The sequence below is a fragment of the Aethalodelphis obliquidens genome, unplaced genomic scaffold, assembly GCF_003676395.1.
Source record: "Aethalodelphis obliquidens isolate GAN/ISIS:26980383/991018 unplaced genomic scaffold, ASM367639v1 scaffold61, whole genome shotgun sequence".
Taxonomy (NCBI): Eukaryota; Metazoa; Chordata; class Mammalia; order Artiodactyla; family Delphinidae; genus Aethalodelphis; species Aethalodelphis obliquidens.
Window position 1 is genome coordinate 2,082,011 of NW_020838005.1, and position 16,701 is coordinate 2,098,711.

Sequence of the window (16,701 nt, forward strand, 5' to 3'; positions counted from 1 at the left end):
AAGTACATATTGCTACTTTTCCTAGCTAATGCTCTGTAAATAGTAAAAGGATGCACTAAACAAAACGATAAAGTAGTAACAGTCCATCTGCCTGCTTTGTTTCCCTGTTATTTCACTTTTAGTATCTAGACATACGTTAAAGCTGAAAGGGACTTAAAGATCCCAAATTCTGCATTTTTAGATCCAAAAACACCTCAAGACTTTTGTCCCAGACTTAAGCTAAGGACCATTCATCTGTTCTGCCTTCTTTTCAAGATAGCAAACCATCTGATCTGCTCATCTGTTTATTTCTTTGAAGAACTCTGGGGAGGCAGTATGACAGAGTAGCAAGGACATGGTTTTTGGGAATCAGATAAATCTCATTAAATTCCATTCATACCACTCCCTGGCAGTTGTGTGACCTAAGACAAGTAATTTAATTTCACAAAACCTCAGTTTCCTCATCTCAAAAATGGAACAAATAAAATCTTCTCTATGGTTACCAAAGGGGGAAGGTCAGGGGGAGGGATAAATTAGGAGGTTGGGATTAACATATACACACTACTATATATAAAACAGATAACCAACAAAGACCTACTGTATAGCACAGGGAACTCTACTCAATACTCTGTAATAATCTATATGGGAAATAGAGTCTGAAAAAGAATACATATTTATATATGTATAACTAAGTCACTTGGCTGTACACCTGAAACTAATACAACATTGTAGATCAACTATACTCCGATATAAAAAAAATCTTTTAAGGTAAAAAATAAATAAATAAAATCTGCTCTACAGCGTGGATATGATATTTAAATGAATCAATGCACATATATAAGTTTTTATTTTCCCCTCTGCATCCACTGAGATACACATAGTGACAAGGGACAAATTAAGCAATGCAGCAAATTAAGGGTAGGAAGGTTATTTAAGTGTTTCATCGGTAAGGCTGTGATGTCTTATATGAGAGACGTGAGTTCTATTCGGGCATCATTTTATGTTCTTGTACATTTGTGGTTGGTTTTTGTTTTTGTTTGTTTGGTTTTTTTTTTTTTTTTGCGGTACGCGGGCCTCTCACTGCTGTGGCCTCTCCCCTTGCGGAGCACAGGCTCCGGACGCGCAGGCTCAGCGGCCATGGCTCACGGGCCCAGCCGCTCCGCGGCATGTGGGATCTTCCCGGACCGGGGCACGAACCCGTGTCCCCTGCATCGGCAGGCGGACTCCCAGCCACTGCACCACCAGGGAAGCCCTTGTGGTTGGTTTTTTTCCTCTGAAGAAGGAAAGAAGACCCCAGGGTTTTCTCTGATTTAGGTAAGAGGCAGTAAATTAAAAGGCTGCATAAGGTATTAGCCACCGTTAGGAGCAATGATCTTTTCTAGAGAGCTCTGTCACTGTGTCCTGAAGTGGTGTGCGTTGCTCTGCTAATCCCTGTCTAACGTTTATGGTTTGTGGTTGTTCTTCCTAGTTGACCTGTTAGGCTTGTTAAATTGGCGTTCGAACCCTCAGAACATTAAACACAACTTAAAGAAGTTAATGGAGGTGGATGGAGGAGAAATTGTTAAGGTATGTTTATATATTCACAGTTAGGACTACAGCCACTGCATCCTTAGTTCAATATTTTAAATTAAACCGATGAGTGTAAACATAAAACTTGTCTAAATTGGGAAGCAAGTGTGCCAATTTTTAGGAAAATGCTATTTTTAAACCTATTCTGTTGAAACCTAATTAGCCCCGAATTTCTTCAGTCTGGAGCAAATAACCTCTCTTTTTCTTATCTTCAGTTTTTGCAAGATACACTAGATGCACTTTTTAACATAATGATGGAAATGTCAGACGATGAAGCATATGACTTCCTTGTGTTTGATGCACTGGTAAGCAGTTACACATATTATCTAGTGTTTGTTCTCACAACTGTGTGGTTTTTGATAGTTCAGTATTATAAGTAATTGTGATGCATAGGCCCCTGCATATGTATTTGTATACAATTCTCTGATGATTTCTCGAGGCTACATTCCCACAAGTAACATTAGATACAATTGACTTATAGTCAAGACGTTTATGGCTTTGTTTCCTGTTAGATCTTCCCTTTTGATAAGCTTTCTCCTTCTCATTAGGGAAAACAAGCTGTTTTATTACATTTGAAATCAGGAGTCCCTTTAACTCGCTTTAAAATTGTCTGGTCCTAAACCAGGAGATACCATTAACAAAGACGACTGTGGTTTGTTGTGTATGCGCGTCCTTGTGCGTTCTTGCAAGGGAGACTGAATTTGCAAGTCAGAGATGAGTCTTGGTCTCATTATGTACAATACGCAACCCAGCAGACAATTCAGATTGTCACACAAAGTACTAAAACATGCAACCCATTCCAAGACCGGAAATCCAAAGAAGGAGAGGGGATATCGGACTCTGGGAAGGTCAGAGATGGCAGTGGAGTGGCGGAAGCTGACACATCCAAACTTAAGCATCGTTTTCTGATTGTTGGGGTTCAAGTTCAGGGCAGAGTTTTCCCTGAATGTTGCAGCAAAGAAGGAGGAAGGTAAATTGCAGCTTCAGGTCATTCATCAACTTGCAGAGACTGGTAGATTCAAGAAGAGTTTAGGATGTTGACACTTAAGGATGTAAGACAAAGAGAAAAATGCCCCCAGCTGCGATCGCACCTGGCCAGGTTTATGGGCAAGAGAGTCTATGGTAATGACTCCATGGGAGAAGGTCTGGAGATAGATTCCCGTGGGACAGAGCAGCTGGCAACGGGCATGTGTGGAAGGTGCCCCATCTTTTGCTCTCTTCTATCACAAGTAGGTACAAAGCGGTTATTTGTATCAGTGGATTCTGTGTCCGGTAGTGATAAGAGTTAACATGAGCAGAAAATTGAGACTCAAAAGTCTGGTGACTTCAGTTATTAGGGGCACCCACACTGCGCTGAGGAGACGGATGCCCTGCAGTATTTCATTAGCTGCACCCTTGGGTTAGTGTTTACTATTCCCATGGGAAACCCTTCCCCACACCCTTCCCCCTCTCATCCCATTTTCTTCCCCGACTTGGTTACCTGGGCGCTGCCCTCTCTCTGAGGCAGTCCCCTCTCCGAGGCTAGGGGTGCTGGCTTATACTGGTTTCCTCACAGCATTTAGCACAGTGCCTGACACTTCATGGTCCCTCTCTGTTTGTGCTAAATAAAAAGAAACCCCAAGACTTGACCTCAGCTCTGGAATAGTCACATGGGAATGCTACCGTAATGATCAAGAAGGAAAAGCAAGTCCCAGACGTTCAGCTCCAGCTTGTTGATGGAGTGCCGGGGGTTGTGCTGTGCTACTATTTATGTTTTCCACCTTTGGCAGGTGTTTATTATTTCACTGATAGGCGACATCAAGTTCCAGCATTTCAATCCCGTCCTGGAGACCTACATCTACAAGCACTTCAGTGCCACTCTGGCCTATGTGTAAGTACCAGGCCTGGGCAGGGCTTGTGGCTGGGTTGTCGGGTTCGTGCTCTTGGGACCGGGTTGTTGAGAAACCAGAGGGACGTGAGCTGAGTACACCTGCCTCGAAGCGCAGAACCTTGTTCTAAGCTTCCCTGGGGAAAATGGGAACCGTCTAACTATTCTAACCATGGCAAAGGGATTACATTCAAGGCCCTGCTTTCTGGGAAGTTACGGAAGAGATGAGGCTGTACTTCTTTAAGAATCCAGAGCATCTCTAGGTGAGGCGTTGAAGCTGTTAGGAGCACAGTCCAGGACAGGGGACCCCATCCAGGATCTTCGGAGGTGGGTGTCAGTGGGATCGGCATGAGCCCCGCTGGGATCAAACAGAGGATGAAGCAGGACGACATGTGATAGAACTGAGGGTCGTTCCCTCAGCTGTACGCCGCAAGTGCTTTGTAGAATTTATTACTTAGAGGTTATGAGAAGATTTAATTTTCTTTCTTTTACGTAAGAGGGCGTGGTCTCCACCTTTCCCAAAGTGCAGCCTTCTTTCTGTCTTTGGTTTATGAGCCCCTGACTAATGTTCTCAGCTCATCATGCCGTTGGATGTGGCCTGTCACCCCGCGCCTTGCATCCTGGTTATTGTGCAGAGCAGCGTGACAGTGACTGGAACAGAGTTGAGATGGCAAAGGTCTTTCTGACGGTGGCTTATGCCAGCTCGTGCCAAGTGCTGCTGACCTGCTCTGTCATTGAGATCATTGATCCCTCATGGCTTTTTCTGAACTAAACAAGAAAGTTCTCAGTTTTATTTGCATAAAGGTCCAGACATGTAATAAAACATAAGTGACCTAGAAGAGGTGTCATGTGGCATAATCCCCAATTAACACAATGGATGTAATGCCCGCTGGGTTGGGGGAAGCAGCAGATACACCAGTGACAGGGCTCTTTCCACCCTATAGCCTCACTTTCTAAGTAGGCAGCAGCTACAAGAGATGAAATCCTATCATTGGGTCTTTATTACACAGAGCCAAATGCAGCACTCCAGGTGCTGTGTGTTTCCGGTAATCTGGGTTTATTTGCAAGAATGGATCAATTCCACACGATTCGTGTGAATTTTTCTTAATATTAGGAAAACTCAGAGATTCCCAGAAGGAAAGTTCAAAATATCAGTGCCCTCAAAAATGTGAGATAGTCCAAGATTACGACAACGCCTAGTCCAGAGACTCTGGAACGACACAAAGAACAACCTAAAAGTCCCAGAGCAGTTTCGTGTGATCAGATGCTCAGAACCATGGGTTGCTCTTCTTTCCACACTCGGTAGAGTTTCCATCTGGCTCCAGTTTATGGATCCCAAACAGCTGGGGCAGACTGGAGGGAATTAGACTGCTTTTAAGGTGACTGACTACCTTTGGCAGACAGTCCCTCCGTTACAGAAACACCTGAACATGTCTGTATAGCATGCCAGAGATTAAAATATACTCATGATTCGAGTCCCTTCAAGTCTTTGATTTCTTGATCATTTTTTAAAATCCTGCGAAGGGAAAGAAATCACCCCTTATTTCTAAGCAGAAGGGAAGCTGCAAGCCTAGACCGCAATGAGAAAACTAAACTACGAAGGACTTAACTTCCCTGTTCAGGGCATATTCTAGAAGAAATAATTACTATAGTTGTGATTTCTACTTCCCCAGGAGGCCAAGTTCCCTTCTATATAGCATACCCCAAACCCCAGAGTACCACTGTGCCCCATTGACATTTTTCTCCTTCTTGTCCTTTCCAGGAAACTCTCCAAGGTACTGAACTTTTACGTGGCGAATGCAGATGACTCCAGCAAGACGGAATTGCGTTTCGCTGCTTTGAAAGCCTTAAAGTACTTGTTTAGGTTCATCATCCAATCTAGAGTGCTCTACTTGAGGTAATGGTGACTGTAATACAGTGTTGACGTTCTCCATCCTCTCTTCCCATATTTTTCCTTAGTCCTTATGCTCATGCTCAGCTCTGTGAGCAGCTGGCTCATGGAACTAACAAATTTCAGAACTTCAGGGTGAAGATGAGGGTGCACTACACAACCGTTAAAGAAGTTTCATGTGACGTCCTTTTGGATCAGCAGAATTTCTAGGGCAGTAGTGACAGCAGGACTTAGGGATGCAGGTGGCTACAATGTGCAACTTACTGAAAGTCTTTGTTGGTGACAATAACTAGGAAGTCAGGTTCCTGTGATGAGATTGTATTTAATACAGTGACGGGCTTCATGATGATGCTCGATGTATAAAGCCAGGATCATGAGCTGTTGCTGGGAGTAGATGGACAGTAGTGACAATTGATTGGAGGAGTTGTTTCCTGAGGTGTGTGTTTCTTTGCTGACACCAGGCTTAGGTACCTGGGAAAACTAAGCCCCAGAGATACGATAATGACCAGTTTGGATTTCTAGAATAATCGTTCCATCAAAAACAATAGAAGTCAAGAATGAGGAAATAACTCTTCTGGGAATGCCCACAACTCCAGTGCCATCTCCACCCTTCAATAATAGCTGGATTTCCAAACTGTTAAAATATTTTTCTAAGGCAGGTTTGGAAACTAGGTAGATAACGTGCTAATATGTTAATACGAGTAAAGCTGTAGGTAAGAGGATTTCAAGCCTGAGATTTGAGCGTGTGTATTTTTTTAACTTTGTGTTTTTAAAAAAACTCATAAAATTAAAGGCAAACAACATGGAAAAAAAACTTGTAACTTATAGTACAGTTCAAAGGTCAGTAGATTTACTAATTAAAGGCTCTTAAAAATCAACTAAAGAATGGTAAATATCCTTACTACAAAATAAAAACATAATTTACAAAAGAAAACTTCAAATGGTCAGTTAAATTTAAAAAGAAATTTATACTATTAAAATGCGATACACACACACCATCTTTACCTGCACATTTAATAACGATGAAAAATCTTTATCCTTTGGTGAGATTGGACAAAAATTGGCCCTGTGTTCTATTGCTGATAGGAAGATAAATTCTTAAGGACAGAAATTTGGCACTGTGAATAAAAATCAAACACACACAGAGCAAAGGAAGATATCACATTTGTCCAGTAATACCCCATCTAAAAATCTATCTAATGGAAAAAAAAATCCATCAGGTATAAACAAAAAGGAATGTTAAAGTATGTACATTCAGCCCTTTCAAATGTAGGGTATGTTAATGAGGTAGGATAACCCTGATAGGTTCTTAAATAATAAAACTAAGGTAGAAGACATAAGTGTAATATGATCTCATTTCAAAAATATTTCAGGATTGGACACCGGTTAGATATGAGTACACTGTAGATAAGAGGGCTTTAAGTGGGTTTAGTTTTTATCCTTTCTGCATTTTTAAAGTTTCTACAATGAATTTGTACATTTTTATTGTTTTTAAACACGTTCAATGACTTAAAAGTTGAGTTGGACGAATGACAGCTCCTCCTTCCCTAGTAGAAACAGTCAGTGTTCGCCCAACTCAGAGCATATGCACAGCCTCTGTAGTCCCCGCCTTTCTCCAGGTGGTCTTTTATAGTTGGATCTTTGTGTTTTGTAATTATGTTGAATTTCCACATATTCAGTTAGGGTGTCCTACTGAGGGAATATTCCCTTACCTAAAAGTTTGTATAGCAAACCCTGATGTCCAGCGATAAAGATCCTCATAAAAACATAAAAAGAGAGACTTCCCTGGCAGTCCAGTGGTTAAGACTCTGCGCTTCCACTGCAGGGGCCATGGGTTCGATCCCTGGTTGGGGAACTAAGATCCCGCATGCCACGGGGCACGGCCAAAACAAACAAACAAAAAAACATAAAAAGAAAAAAACCTTAATTGAGGAAATTTTAAAAATATTTTCCACTTACGATCCACTAGCTTTTTACCCTTCATAATGTTGCGTTGCATCTGGGCCATCATTTTCACCGTCAGATTGCATGATACCAATGGAAGAGCCAAGTTAATTAACCCATGAGGTGAACTAAGAGAGCGGCTGTGTTGAACTTAGTCCCTAATGGCCTGTTTACGGTTATTTTTTCCCCTGATGTTTTCTCATTCTAAAGAAGAGCTTGATCTGGGATAGAGGGTCTGGTAGTCTGCATTCTCTGATTGCTTGGATTTGATAGACACAATAGGACATTGAGAAGCTCAGTCGTATTAGTCCCTTTTTTAAAGTCACAGCGATAGGGTGCCAGCTGTTGCTCTAGGCCCTCCAGCAACATTGGCTTATCTTCATTCTTTAGCTGTTCCTGCCCAGATGCCAGTTTCCGAGAGGCCTCTCCCACCGGCTCAGCTCAAACAGCCTTCCCTGGTCACCGTCATATCAATGCCTTCCCTCCTAGCCCTAGATCTGGGGATCTGCTACTAGATCTTGGGATCTAGCAGCAGATGAGACAAAGTTCCTGCTCTGATGGTGCTTGTGGGTTACATCGAGGCCAGGGAGGCATATAATAAAGAAAGAAACCCACAAGATCATCTCAGATGGATAAGAGCTAGGAGGAAAGATGTTGATGTGACAGTGACCAGGGAAGGCTCCCTGAGCTGAGCTGGTGGGACAGGCCTCTCCAGGAGCTGGGGTTTGAGTTGAGACTGAAAGATGGGGAGATAGCCTCTGAAGATCTCAGGGAAGAGAATTGCAGTGAACATGAACAGCTAAAGAATGAAGAGAAGCCAATGTTGCTGGACCGTGGAGACTGGGAATGGGAGGATGGAGCCTGGCAGGCGGGTGCGTAATGGGGGCCTTCTAGGTCACAGCAAGGAGTTCGGATTTCATTCCAGGGGTCTCGGGAAGCCACTGAAGGGTTTCAGTTAGAGAAGTGGAATCTGGCTTACATTTTACATAATCGTCTCATCTCTTGGGTGGAAAGTGGATTATCAAGGGTTAAGAGTGAAACCTGGGTGACCACTGAATAGGCGGTTATAGTTCAAATGTGAGATACAGTGGCTCTGTCTCTGAGGAGACGCAGAGAGTGGACTGATTTAGCGGGAAGAGAGAATAGGACTTCCTGTTAGATTTGGTGGGAACATGGGAGAAGGGGAAGAACCGTAAATAACTTATAGGTTTGGGATGCGGTTTGCCAAGACGTGGGCTATTTAAAGGTGAACAGGAAAATCAAGTGAGTTCTGTTCTGGGTATGTTAATTTTGATATACTTTGTGGACTCAATTGCAAATAAAGTTCTTTTCTAAAGTTGTGCAAAATGGATGAATGGAAGATTAGCAGAAACCCTCTGATTGGATAATTTTCTGAGAAGTTCATATTCCATGAGTACCATATAAGATACAGGTGAACGGAGGAGACTAATGTAAATATGTATATGCATGTACGTATGTATTTGAGTGTGTGTATAAAATTCTAAGTTCAAACCATCCCTACTCTTGACAGTTGGTGGTAAGATTGCCACCCAGTGTAAATGCACTTGGACTACAATTTGGGGACTGTTGTGTTTCTGAGAAATGGGCCAAAGACCTTCTGATTTCTACTTATGAGAAAGAACCAACTTTTCAGTTGATAGCGTACTTTTATCAAACAAGCAGGAATAAGCAAAGACCAAGGCAGCCCGTGTCCTGGGAGGACGCTGTCCTAGAGGCAGGTCGGCACCAGCGTGGCCAGTTCAGTGGATAGAAGGATGCTAACTGGACTTGCAGACTGGGTTGGGCTCAGAACGTTTCTAGGTTGAGCAGCTTCTCTACCCCTTGTCTGGAACTTGAACGCAAATGATCAGGGCTTGTTGCGGTGAGACAGAATGATTCAAATGGCAGAGTGATTAGACACAAAGATCAGAAGAGGAGAGAGAGAGGCAGGAGGGGAGGCGTGGAGGTGGCAAGACTGGGCTGTCAGGGAAGGTAGCTGGGCGGGGAGTCCCCTGCTTGCTGGACATTCTGCTAATGAGCTGAGGATGGTAGGTTTGCATGCAGGGCTTATCTGCTACTTGAGGCAAAGCTGCTTCCAGCCATTCCCCGCTCTGTGCCAGAAATGCCCGCACGCCACTAGGTTGGAGGACATCACCAAGACTGGCCTTCAGACAGCTTCCGGGGGACAGTGGGAGAGCTCTGTTGTAGGACTTTATGTACAAATCACTACCTTCCTTTTGTCCAGGTGGGGATAACTTCCCAGCTACTGGGCCCCTTCCTGAACCACCTAAGAGCACGTGTGACTCCTCTGTGCACGGTGTAAAGAGGTGACCAGTGAGGCATGGGCTTCCAGCATTGTGTAGGCAACAGATCTGTTGGAAAACTTCTTTTAAAGATGGAGAATCTGACCTTCTTCTCGCTCTCTTTTTTTTTCTTTTCCCGCCTTCTCTTTTTTTCTCTGAAGATTTTATGGCCAAAGTGAAGATGGAGATGAATTTAGTAATTCCATCCGCCAGTTATTTCTCGCTTTCAATATGCTGATGGACAGGCCTCTGGAGGAAGCTGTCAAGATCAAGGTCAGCTTGAGTAACTTTTTTTTTTTTTTTTTGCGATATATGGGCCTCTCACTGTTGTGGCCTCTCCCATTGCGGAGCACAGGCTTCCGGATGCGCAGGCTCAGCGGCCATGGCTCACGGGCCCAGCTGCTCCGCGGCATGTGGGATCTTCCCCGACCGGGGCACGAACCCGTGTCCCCTGCATCGGCAGGCGGACTCTCACCCACTGCGCCACCAGGGAAGCCCCCTTGAGTAACTCTTAATGCTGTCGGTGAGGATGTTCTGGGGCAACATAGAACTGGCCATGGTGGGAGATAAGAGAAAATTAATCCTAGTTAGTTCGTGGAAAACTTGTTAATTTTAGAATGACTTATAGAAAGTAAAGGGAAATCCCTTTATTTTAACTTTTATGTACACTTGTATTTTCAAATGTTGGTTTGCCAAAGACAAGCTAGCTATTTATTTATTTTATTTTTATTGAAGTAGATTTGATTTACAATACTGTGTTAGTTTCTGGTGTACAGCACAGTGATTCAAATATATATATGTGTGTGTGTATATATATATTAAATTCTTTTCATTATAAGTTATTACAAGATGTCAAATGTAGTTCCCTGTGCTATACAGTAAATCCTTGTTGTTTATCTACTTTATATACCGTGGTGTATATCTGTTAATCTCATACTCCTAATTTATCCCTCCCTTCTCTTCCCCTTTGGTAACCATAAGGTTGTTTTCTATGTCTGTGAGTCTGTTTCTGTTTTATAAATATATTTATTTGTATTATTTTTTAGATTCCACATGTAAGTGATATCATATGATATTTGTCTTTCTCTTCCTGACTTTGCTTAGTATGATAATCTCTGGGTCTATCCACGTTGCTGCAAATGGCATTATTTCATTCTTTTTTACTGCTCTGGAGTGTTCTATTGTGTATATGTACCACATCTTCTCTATCCATTCACCTGTCAATGGACATTTAGGTAGCTTCCATGTCCTGGCTATTGTAAATAGTGCTGCAATGAACATTGGGGTGTCTGTATCTTTTAAATTAGAGTTTTCATCTTTTCTGGATATATGCCCCAGATTAGGATTGCTGGATCATATGGTAACTCTATTTTTAGTTTTTTTAAGGGACCTCCATACTGTTTTCCATAAAAATTGGCTCCACCAATTTACATTCCCACCAACAGTGTTAAGAGGGTTCGCTGTTCTCCAAGTCCCCTCCAGCATTTATTATTTGTAAACTCTTTGATCATGGCCATTCTGACCGGTGTGAGGTCATACCTCATTGTAGTTTTGATTTGCTTTTCTCTAATAATTAGCGATGTTGAGCATCTTTTCATGTGCCTGTTTTAAAGACCTAAATATAATCTATGACACCGTAAAACTCCTAGAAGAGAACATAGGCCAAACATTCTCTGACATATATCGTAGCAATATTTTCGTAGATCAGTCTCCCAAGGCAAAAGAAATAAAAGCAAAAATAAACAAATGGGACCTAATCAAACTTAAAAGCTTTTTCACAGCAAAGGAAGCCATAAAGAAAACGAAAAGGTAACTGACAGATTAGGAGAAAATATTTGCAAACAGTGCGACCAACAAGGGGTTACTTTCCAAAATAGACAGCGCATACAACTCAATATCAGAACACCCCAATCAAAAAATGGGCAGAAGACCTAAATGGTCGTCTCACCAAAGATGACAAGCTGCCCTTTTAGACGTCCCTTGAATGGCATTTCTGGACCCTGTGAGTTCAGCCAGTTGATCCTGATGATGATTCAAGCAACAGGCTTTATTCTTAGGGCTCCCCTTCTTCCCAGAAGCCCGTCGTCCCCATCATCTTCATCATTATCCGTTTTTTGAGGTAAAATACGTAATCCCTAAAGACTCAAGTTCGAGCTTTCTTTTTTGCTCTCTATGGCAACTTTGTGAGGGAGATGTCCAGATTTTTAACTGCTTCCTTGGGTAGAAAACTGAATTCTAAATGGACAGTGGCTCTTGGGTGGTGAGGGCAGAAAGCTGTGTCTCTGGACTTTTCAGGAAAAAGATCCTGGGAGATCGTGTAGAGCAACATCAGCTTTCTTCTTCATTGCGAGAGTGTCTGTGTCCAGTTCCCTGTCCAGGATCCCAGCATCAGTCGTTTCTTCCTGGGATCAAGCAGGAAATTCTGTGTTTGTCCTGCTTGGCAACTGAATATGCCTTCGGTGTTTTTCTTGCAGGGGGCAGCCTTGAAGTACCTTCCTAGCATCATTAATGACGTCAAACTTGTGTTCGATCCAGTTGAGCTCAGGTAAATAGCCAAAAACGTTTGTTTCTTAACAGAGAAGCAGCTCCCCTGCTGGCTTGAGCTTAGGCGGCTACACATGCTGTGATTCTTCTAACATGTATTGACTGAACACCTTTTTGTGCTCATTTCTATGGAAGCCATAAAAGAAGACACAAAGCCAGTCCCTCGGAGAGGTTTGCACTTTCTCCAGGGAAACGAGACGCACAGACATAAAATTAACTACAGAAAAAAGTACATAATAATACGCTTCCAGCCCTATACCTAAGTACCCCCGAAATGCCGAGTCAGATGGTGATGGACACTGGGGTGGAGGTAGCCCAAAAAGACTTTTGCAGAAGTTGAGGGTGAAGGTAGGTCTGCAAAGCAGTGATGGACCTGACTAATTTGCCAGTTTAGGCTGACTTAGCTCCCAGGCTGAGCCCTGGAGTGAGCACGGAATAGAGCCTCTCCTTTGCTTCCTAGAGACAGACTCTCAGGTCATTGTGGAGAGAATTCCAGGTAAACCTGTCCACGCGTAAATAATTTCCCAGTAGAGGGGAAGAGCGTAATGCTCCCTTGAACTCGGCAGAGTGAAAACAGTGACTACTGGGGTTTCTCTTGCAGCGTACTCTTCTGCAAGTTCATTCAGAGCATCCCTGACAACCAGTTAGTGCGCCAGAAACTGAACTGCATGACCAAGATAGTAGAGAGCAATCTTTTCCGGCAGTCGGGTGAGTCTCCACCAAAAACTGCTGCTTACAGAAATCCCGGTCTTGTGTCTTCTTCAGCCAACACTGCCTCTTTTTTTTTTTTTTTTTTTAATGTCAATAATGTCCTTGCCAATCGTTTGCTGGTACTTGAGGACCTCCTGGGAAACCAGTTTTAAGGAGAAGGTGAAGTCCGTTCAGCATTCCCATAGTTCCTGAAAGAGCAAAATCATGTGTTCTTTCATCTTTAATTCGAACTCGTGTTTCATTAATTAGCAAACTTTGTCCTCAAAATAGGAACCCCATAAAGTAACAGGCAAGCAGTAAAGACGGTCCCTTTAAACAAATGCATCTCCTTTGACTTAGAGTATAACGCCAGTAACCAGGGGCTGGGGCAGGCAGTGATGCCATGGGGCAGTGATGTTATGGGGCAGTGATGCCATGATGCTGTAGGGCAGTGATGGACCGCATGCCACTTATACTGGCTCGACGGAGCTGGTTATGCACATCTCTTCTCGACTCCGTGCCCAGTCATGTCATCTTAGTGGCTGAAGAGTGACCGTGGCAGAAGGACTTACACCATGGAAACTGGCAATCACTATAAATCAGAGAGGTTTTGGGGGGGAGCTGTAGGAGAGCCAGACTACCGTCATACCGCTGGGAGCGGAGAGGAGAACACTCTTCCACTGATAAAAGACTCTTCATTTTGTAACTAGAGTCAAGCACATAGCCACCAGGTGGAAATCACTGTGTTCCTGTCCCAAAGTTGACATAGGAAAGAGGTCGAATACCTGGTTCTTTCCCAGTAAACCCAAGACTCGCTAGGGTGGGGCAGCCGTGGGAGCGTCTTTTGAAGCCAGCACCAGGTCAGGGAGTCCCAGAGGGTGACTCATGCTGTGTGTATCGGCTGGAGGGTCTGAGGACTGGCAGGACACCTCAGAAATAGGAAAAGTCGAGTGAGTTGTTGGTGCGAGAACCCTTCTAGCCTTGCCCCTGGCTAGTTATGTAACTTGGGACGAATGAGGGACCTTCTCTAAGTCTCAGCTTCTGTTTCTCTGGAAGGATGGACTTGAACTAGATCATATCAGCACGTCTTTTGGCTCTGACCTCTTCTGAGCCTCAGAATTTGTGCTTAGACATTTCAGCTGTTCCAAGGACCCAGTCGGGGGAGTGCAGAAAGCTAGTGAGTGCTCTCAAGTGGAAAACTTAATACTAGTCAACCTCCTACTACGCTGTGATTCCCTCTGCCTCTAAGGATGCATAAACCATAAATGAGACAACAAAGGTGCATTGTTTGAGCAGAAGAGCAAGGATGCCCTGGAGGATTCCAACAGAGGAAGTATTATCACCATTCACAGTCGTTTCTGTGAGTGCCCAGAATGTCTGGACTCATCAGAATGATATTTTATCATTGTGAAAGATCTCAGAAGGAAGACATAGTAGGAAGATAATACCTTACTTTATGAAGTCCACGTGCCCGCGAAAGCATGAACAGAATGTCTGTGAAACACTGAGATGTGCTGGTGGAGCTCAGTATTCATAGGAATTTTCGAGTACATTTTCTCCATTAGGCGGAACGTTTCAAAAAAATTAAAAGCATATACCTTGCTTAGTTTATTCGTTTCATATGACTTAGCTTGCAAGTATCAAGTTGGCTTTTTTTTTTTTGGCTGTGCTGTGCAGCTTACGGGATCTTAGTTCCCTGACCAGGGATCAAACCCATGCCCCCTGTAGTGGAAGCGCTGAGTCCAAACCACTGGACCGCCAGGGAATTCCCAAGTTGGCCTTTTTTTAGAAAAAAAAAAGCTAAAGAAATTGTTAAATACTTTAAACATTTGGCTACGTGGACCCACGATAGGTGGGATTTTCTTTGTTTTTAAGGTCAAGGTACTGGGCTAAAGTTCCGTGCCTAAAACCACGTGCTCCTCGGTGGCCTGGAGGAGCCCCTGCAGGGCTGAGTGCAGAGCTGGGAGCTGGGGGGACAGGCAGAGAGGGAGTTGCAGGAAGGAGCCAGGCAGTTCGGGGGGGGCACTCCTACAGCTGGTGAGTGGTCTGCATTTTCCCCCTCAGAGTGCAGAGACGTGTTGTTGCCTCTGCTGATAGACCAGCTCAGCGGCCAATTAGACGACAACTCCAGCAAGCCTGACCATGAGGCCAGCTCGCAGCTTCTGAGCTACCTCCTGGAAGTTCTGGACAGGAAGGATGTGGTGAGTCAAAGAGTCGCTGATGCAGAGCAGAGCGTACACTGGTCCCATGGCCTGGGATAGGAACCACTGCACGGCTCTCCTAGTCCCAGGCAGTTGAGAACCTGGGCGCTGGGGCAGGCTGCACCCATTTTAGAGGTGTTTAGAGAGGCTTCTCCCGGCTAGACTCTGTCATGCAAATCTAGGTCCAGGGAGATCCACCTGCTGGTGGGGCTGCTACCGGTTGATCTTCCTGATTGGCCCAGTTTGCCTATCACTGAGATCCTGCTGAGGACTTTTCAGATCCAGAGCGCTGTTTAGACTTGTTAGGTAGAAAGCTCTACCCTGTTATACCTCCGATACCTGACAGCACTATTGTAGATCTACCGGAGCTTCTGAGAAGATCTCATTTTATGTTCTCTCTGAAACTGATCCTTCTTTCTGGAGCCTAGTAGAAATGATGTGTTTATTTTTTTTTTTAATCTCATCTCATCTCCTCCCCCTCAAAAAACCTGGGGCCACACTGCCTGGATTTTCCATGTTCTAGAGATAGACCTGTCATAGCCTCCACTCAAGAGGCTGGAGAACTTTGCAGAATGTTTTCAGTCGAAGACAAACCATTGTCGCTACCCCCCGTGATGGCCACACGGCACCCGTGTTCCTACAGAGAGGCGGGTGTTATGAATCACTTTCATTTAAAGAAATAGGAAGCAAGCAGAGAAATAATAAAAAGCAAGGAAGGAAAGAAGGGAGGGTGGGAGAGAGGGGATGCTACCGATACTTGGTGTTTTAATAAAATTACATAAATAGCAGTGATCTAGTTGTTGGAAGCATTAAGCAGGAGATTCGAATATCTGTCAAGAAGCAATAATGGGTAAAGGCTTTGAAAAGGCAACTTGAATATTGATAAGTTGGAGCTGAAGGAGTATAGCATCCAACCACAAGAAAGGAAAGGAGGAGAAAGAAAGACTGAACATTCATGAGGCACTGTTGGGCGCATCAGCCCCGCTAATTCCTGTACGGGATCTTTTCTTTCTTTTCTCGCAGCTATGAACGTTGAAGCGCCACAAAGTTAAATAATTGCTCACTGTCACACATGACAGAGTCAGAATAGTAAATCCCCGTCTTAGTCTGCTCGAGCTGCCGAAACAAAATACTGCAGCCTGGGTGGATTAAACAACAGAAATTTATTTCTCATAGTCCTTGGGGCTTGGAAGTTCAAGGTCATGGTGCCTGCATGGTTGGGTCCTGGTGAGGCCCTCTTCCTGTCCTGCAGATGGCCACCTTCTCGTTGTGTCATCACACGGCCTTTCCTTGGTAGGGCAAGCTCTCAGGTGTCTCTTCTTATAAGGATACTAACCTGTCAGTCCCAGGCCCTGTCTTCACGACCTGATTATCTATCTCCAAAAGCCCCATCTCCAAATACCATCACATTAAGGGTTAGAGCTTCAGCACAGGAATTTTGAATGCGAATGATCAGTCCATAACAATCTCCTTGACTTGAATTTCTTGTTTTTTTACATCCTAGAGAGGAGGTAGCAAGAACTTCATGTTTTCGCCTTTTTCTTCCCACTTATGCGCCAAATTGTCCTGGGTAGCCTGATCTACGCAGCCTCAGGACCGAGTACCTCGTGCTAGCGGGAGTCTCCAGAAACTGTTGAGTTGCTGGCTACAGGGAGCTCTCCGCGAGCCCAGATGACCTGGGTCATTAGAGAAGCTTTCTTCCCCTGCATCCCC

At 44.0% G+C, this 16,701-nt stretch overlaps 1 protein-coding gene across 9 annotated transcripts in view; it reads left to right on the forward strand.

The window, feature by feature from the left end:
- DOCK5 (dedicator of cytokinesis 5) overlaps window positions 1-16,701 on the forward strand; it is a 225,217-nt gene that overhangs the window by 138,509 nt on the left and 70,007 nt on the right. For all 9 annotated transcript variants that reach the window (XR_003428941.1, XR_003428942.1, XR_003428943.1 and 6 more), the window contains 8 exons: window positions 1,448-1,545; window positions 1,764-1,853; window positions 3,318-3,418; window positions 5,178-5,312; window positions 9,715-9,826; window positions 12,028-12,098; window positions 12,699-12,805; window positions 14,852-14,988. Coding sequence is in view for 6 of the 9 variants with exons in the window: in XM_027087891.1 (XP_026943692.1) it covers window positions 1,448-1,545; window positions 1,764-1,853; window positions 3,318-3,418; window positions 5,178-5,312; window positions 9,715-9,826; window positions 12,028-12,098; window positions 12,699-12,805; window positions 14,852-14,988 (851 nt within the window). In the remaining 3 variants the exon portion in view is untranslated. The remainder of the gene's footprint in view (window positions 1-1,447; window positions 1,546-1,763; window positions 1,854-3,317; window positions 3,419-5,177; window positions 5,313-9,714; window positions 9,827-12,027; window positions 12,099-12,698; window positions 12,806-14,851; window positions 14,989-16,701) is intronic.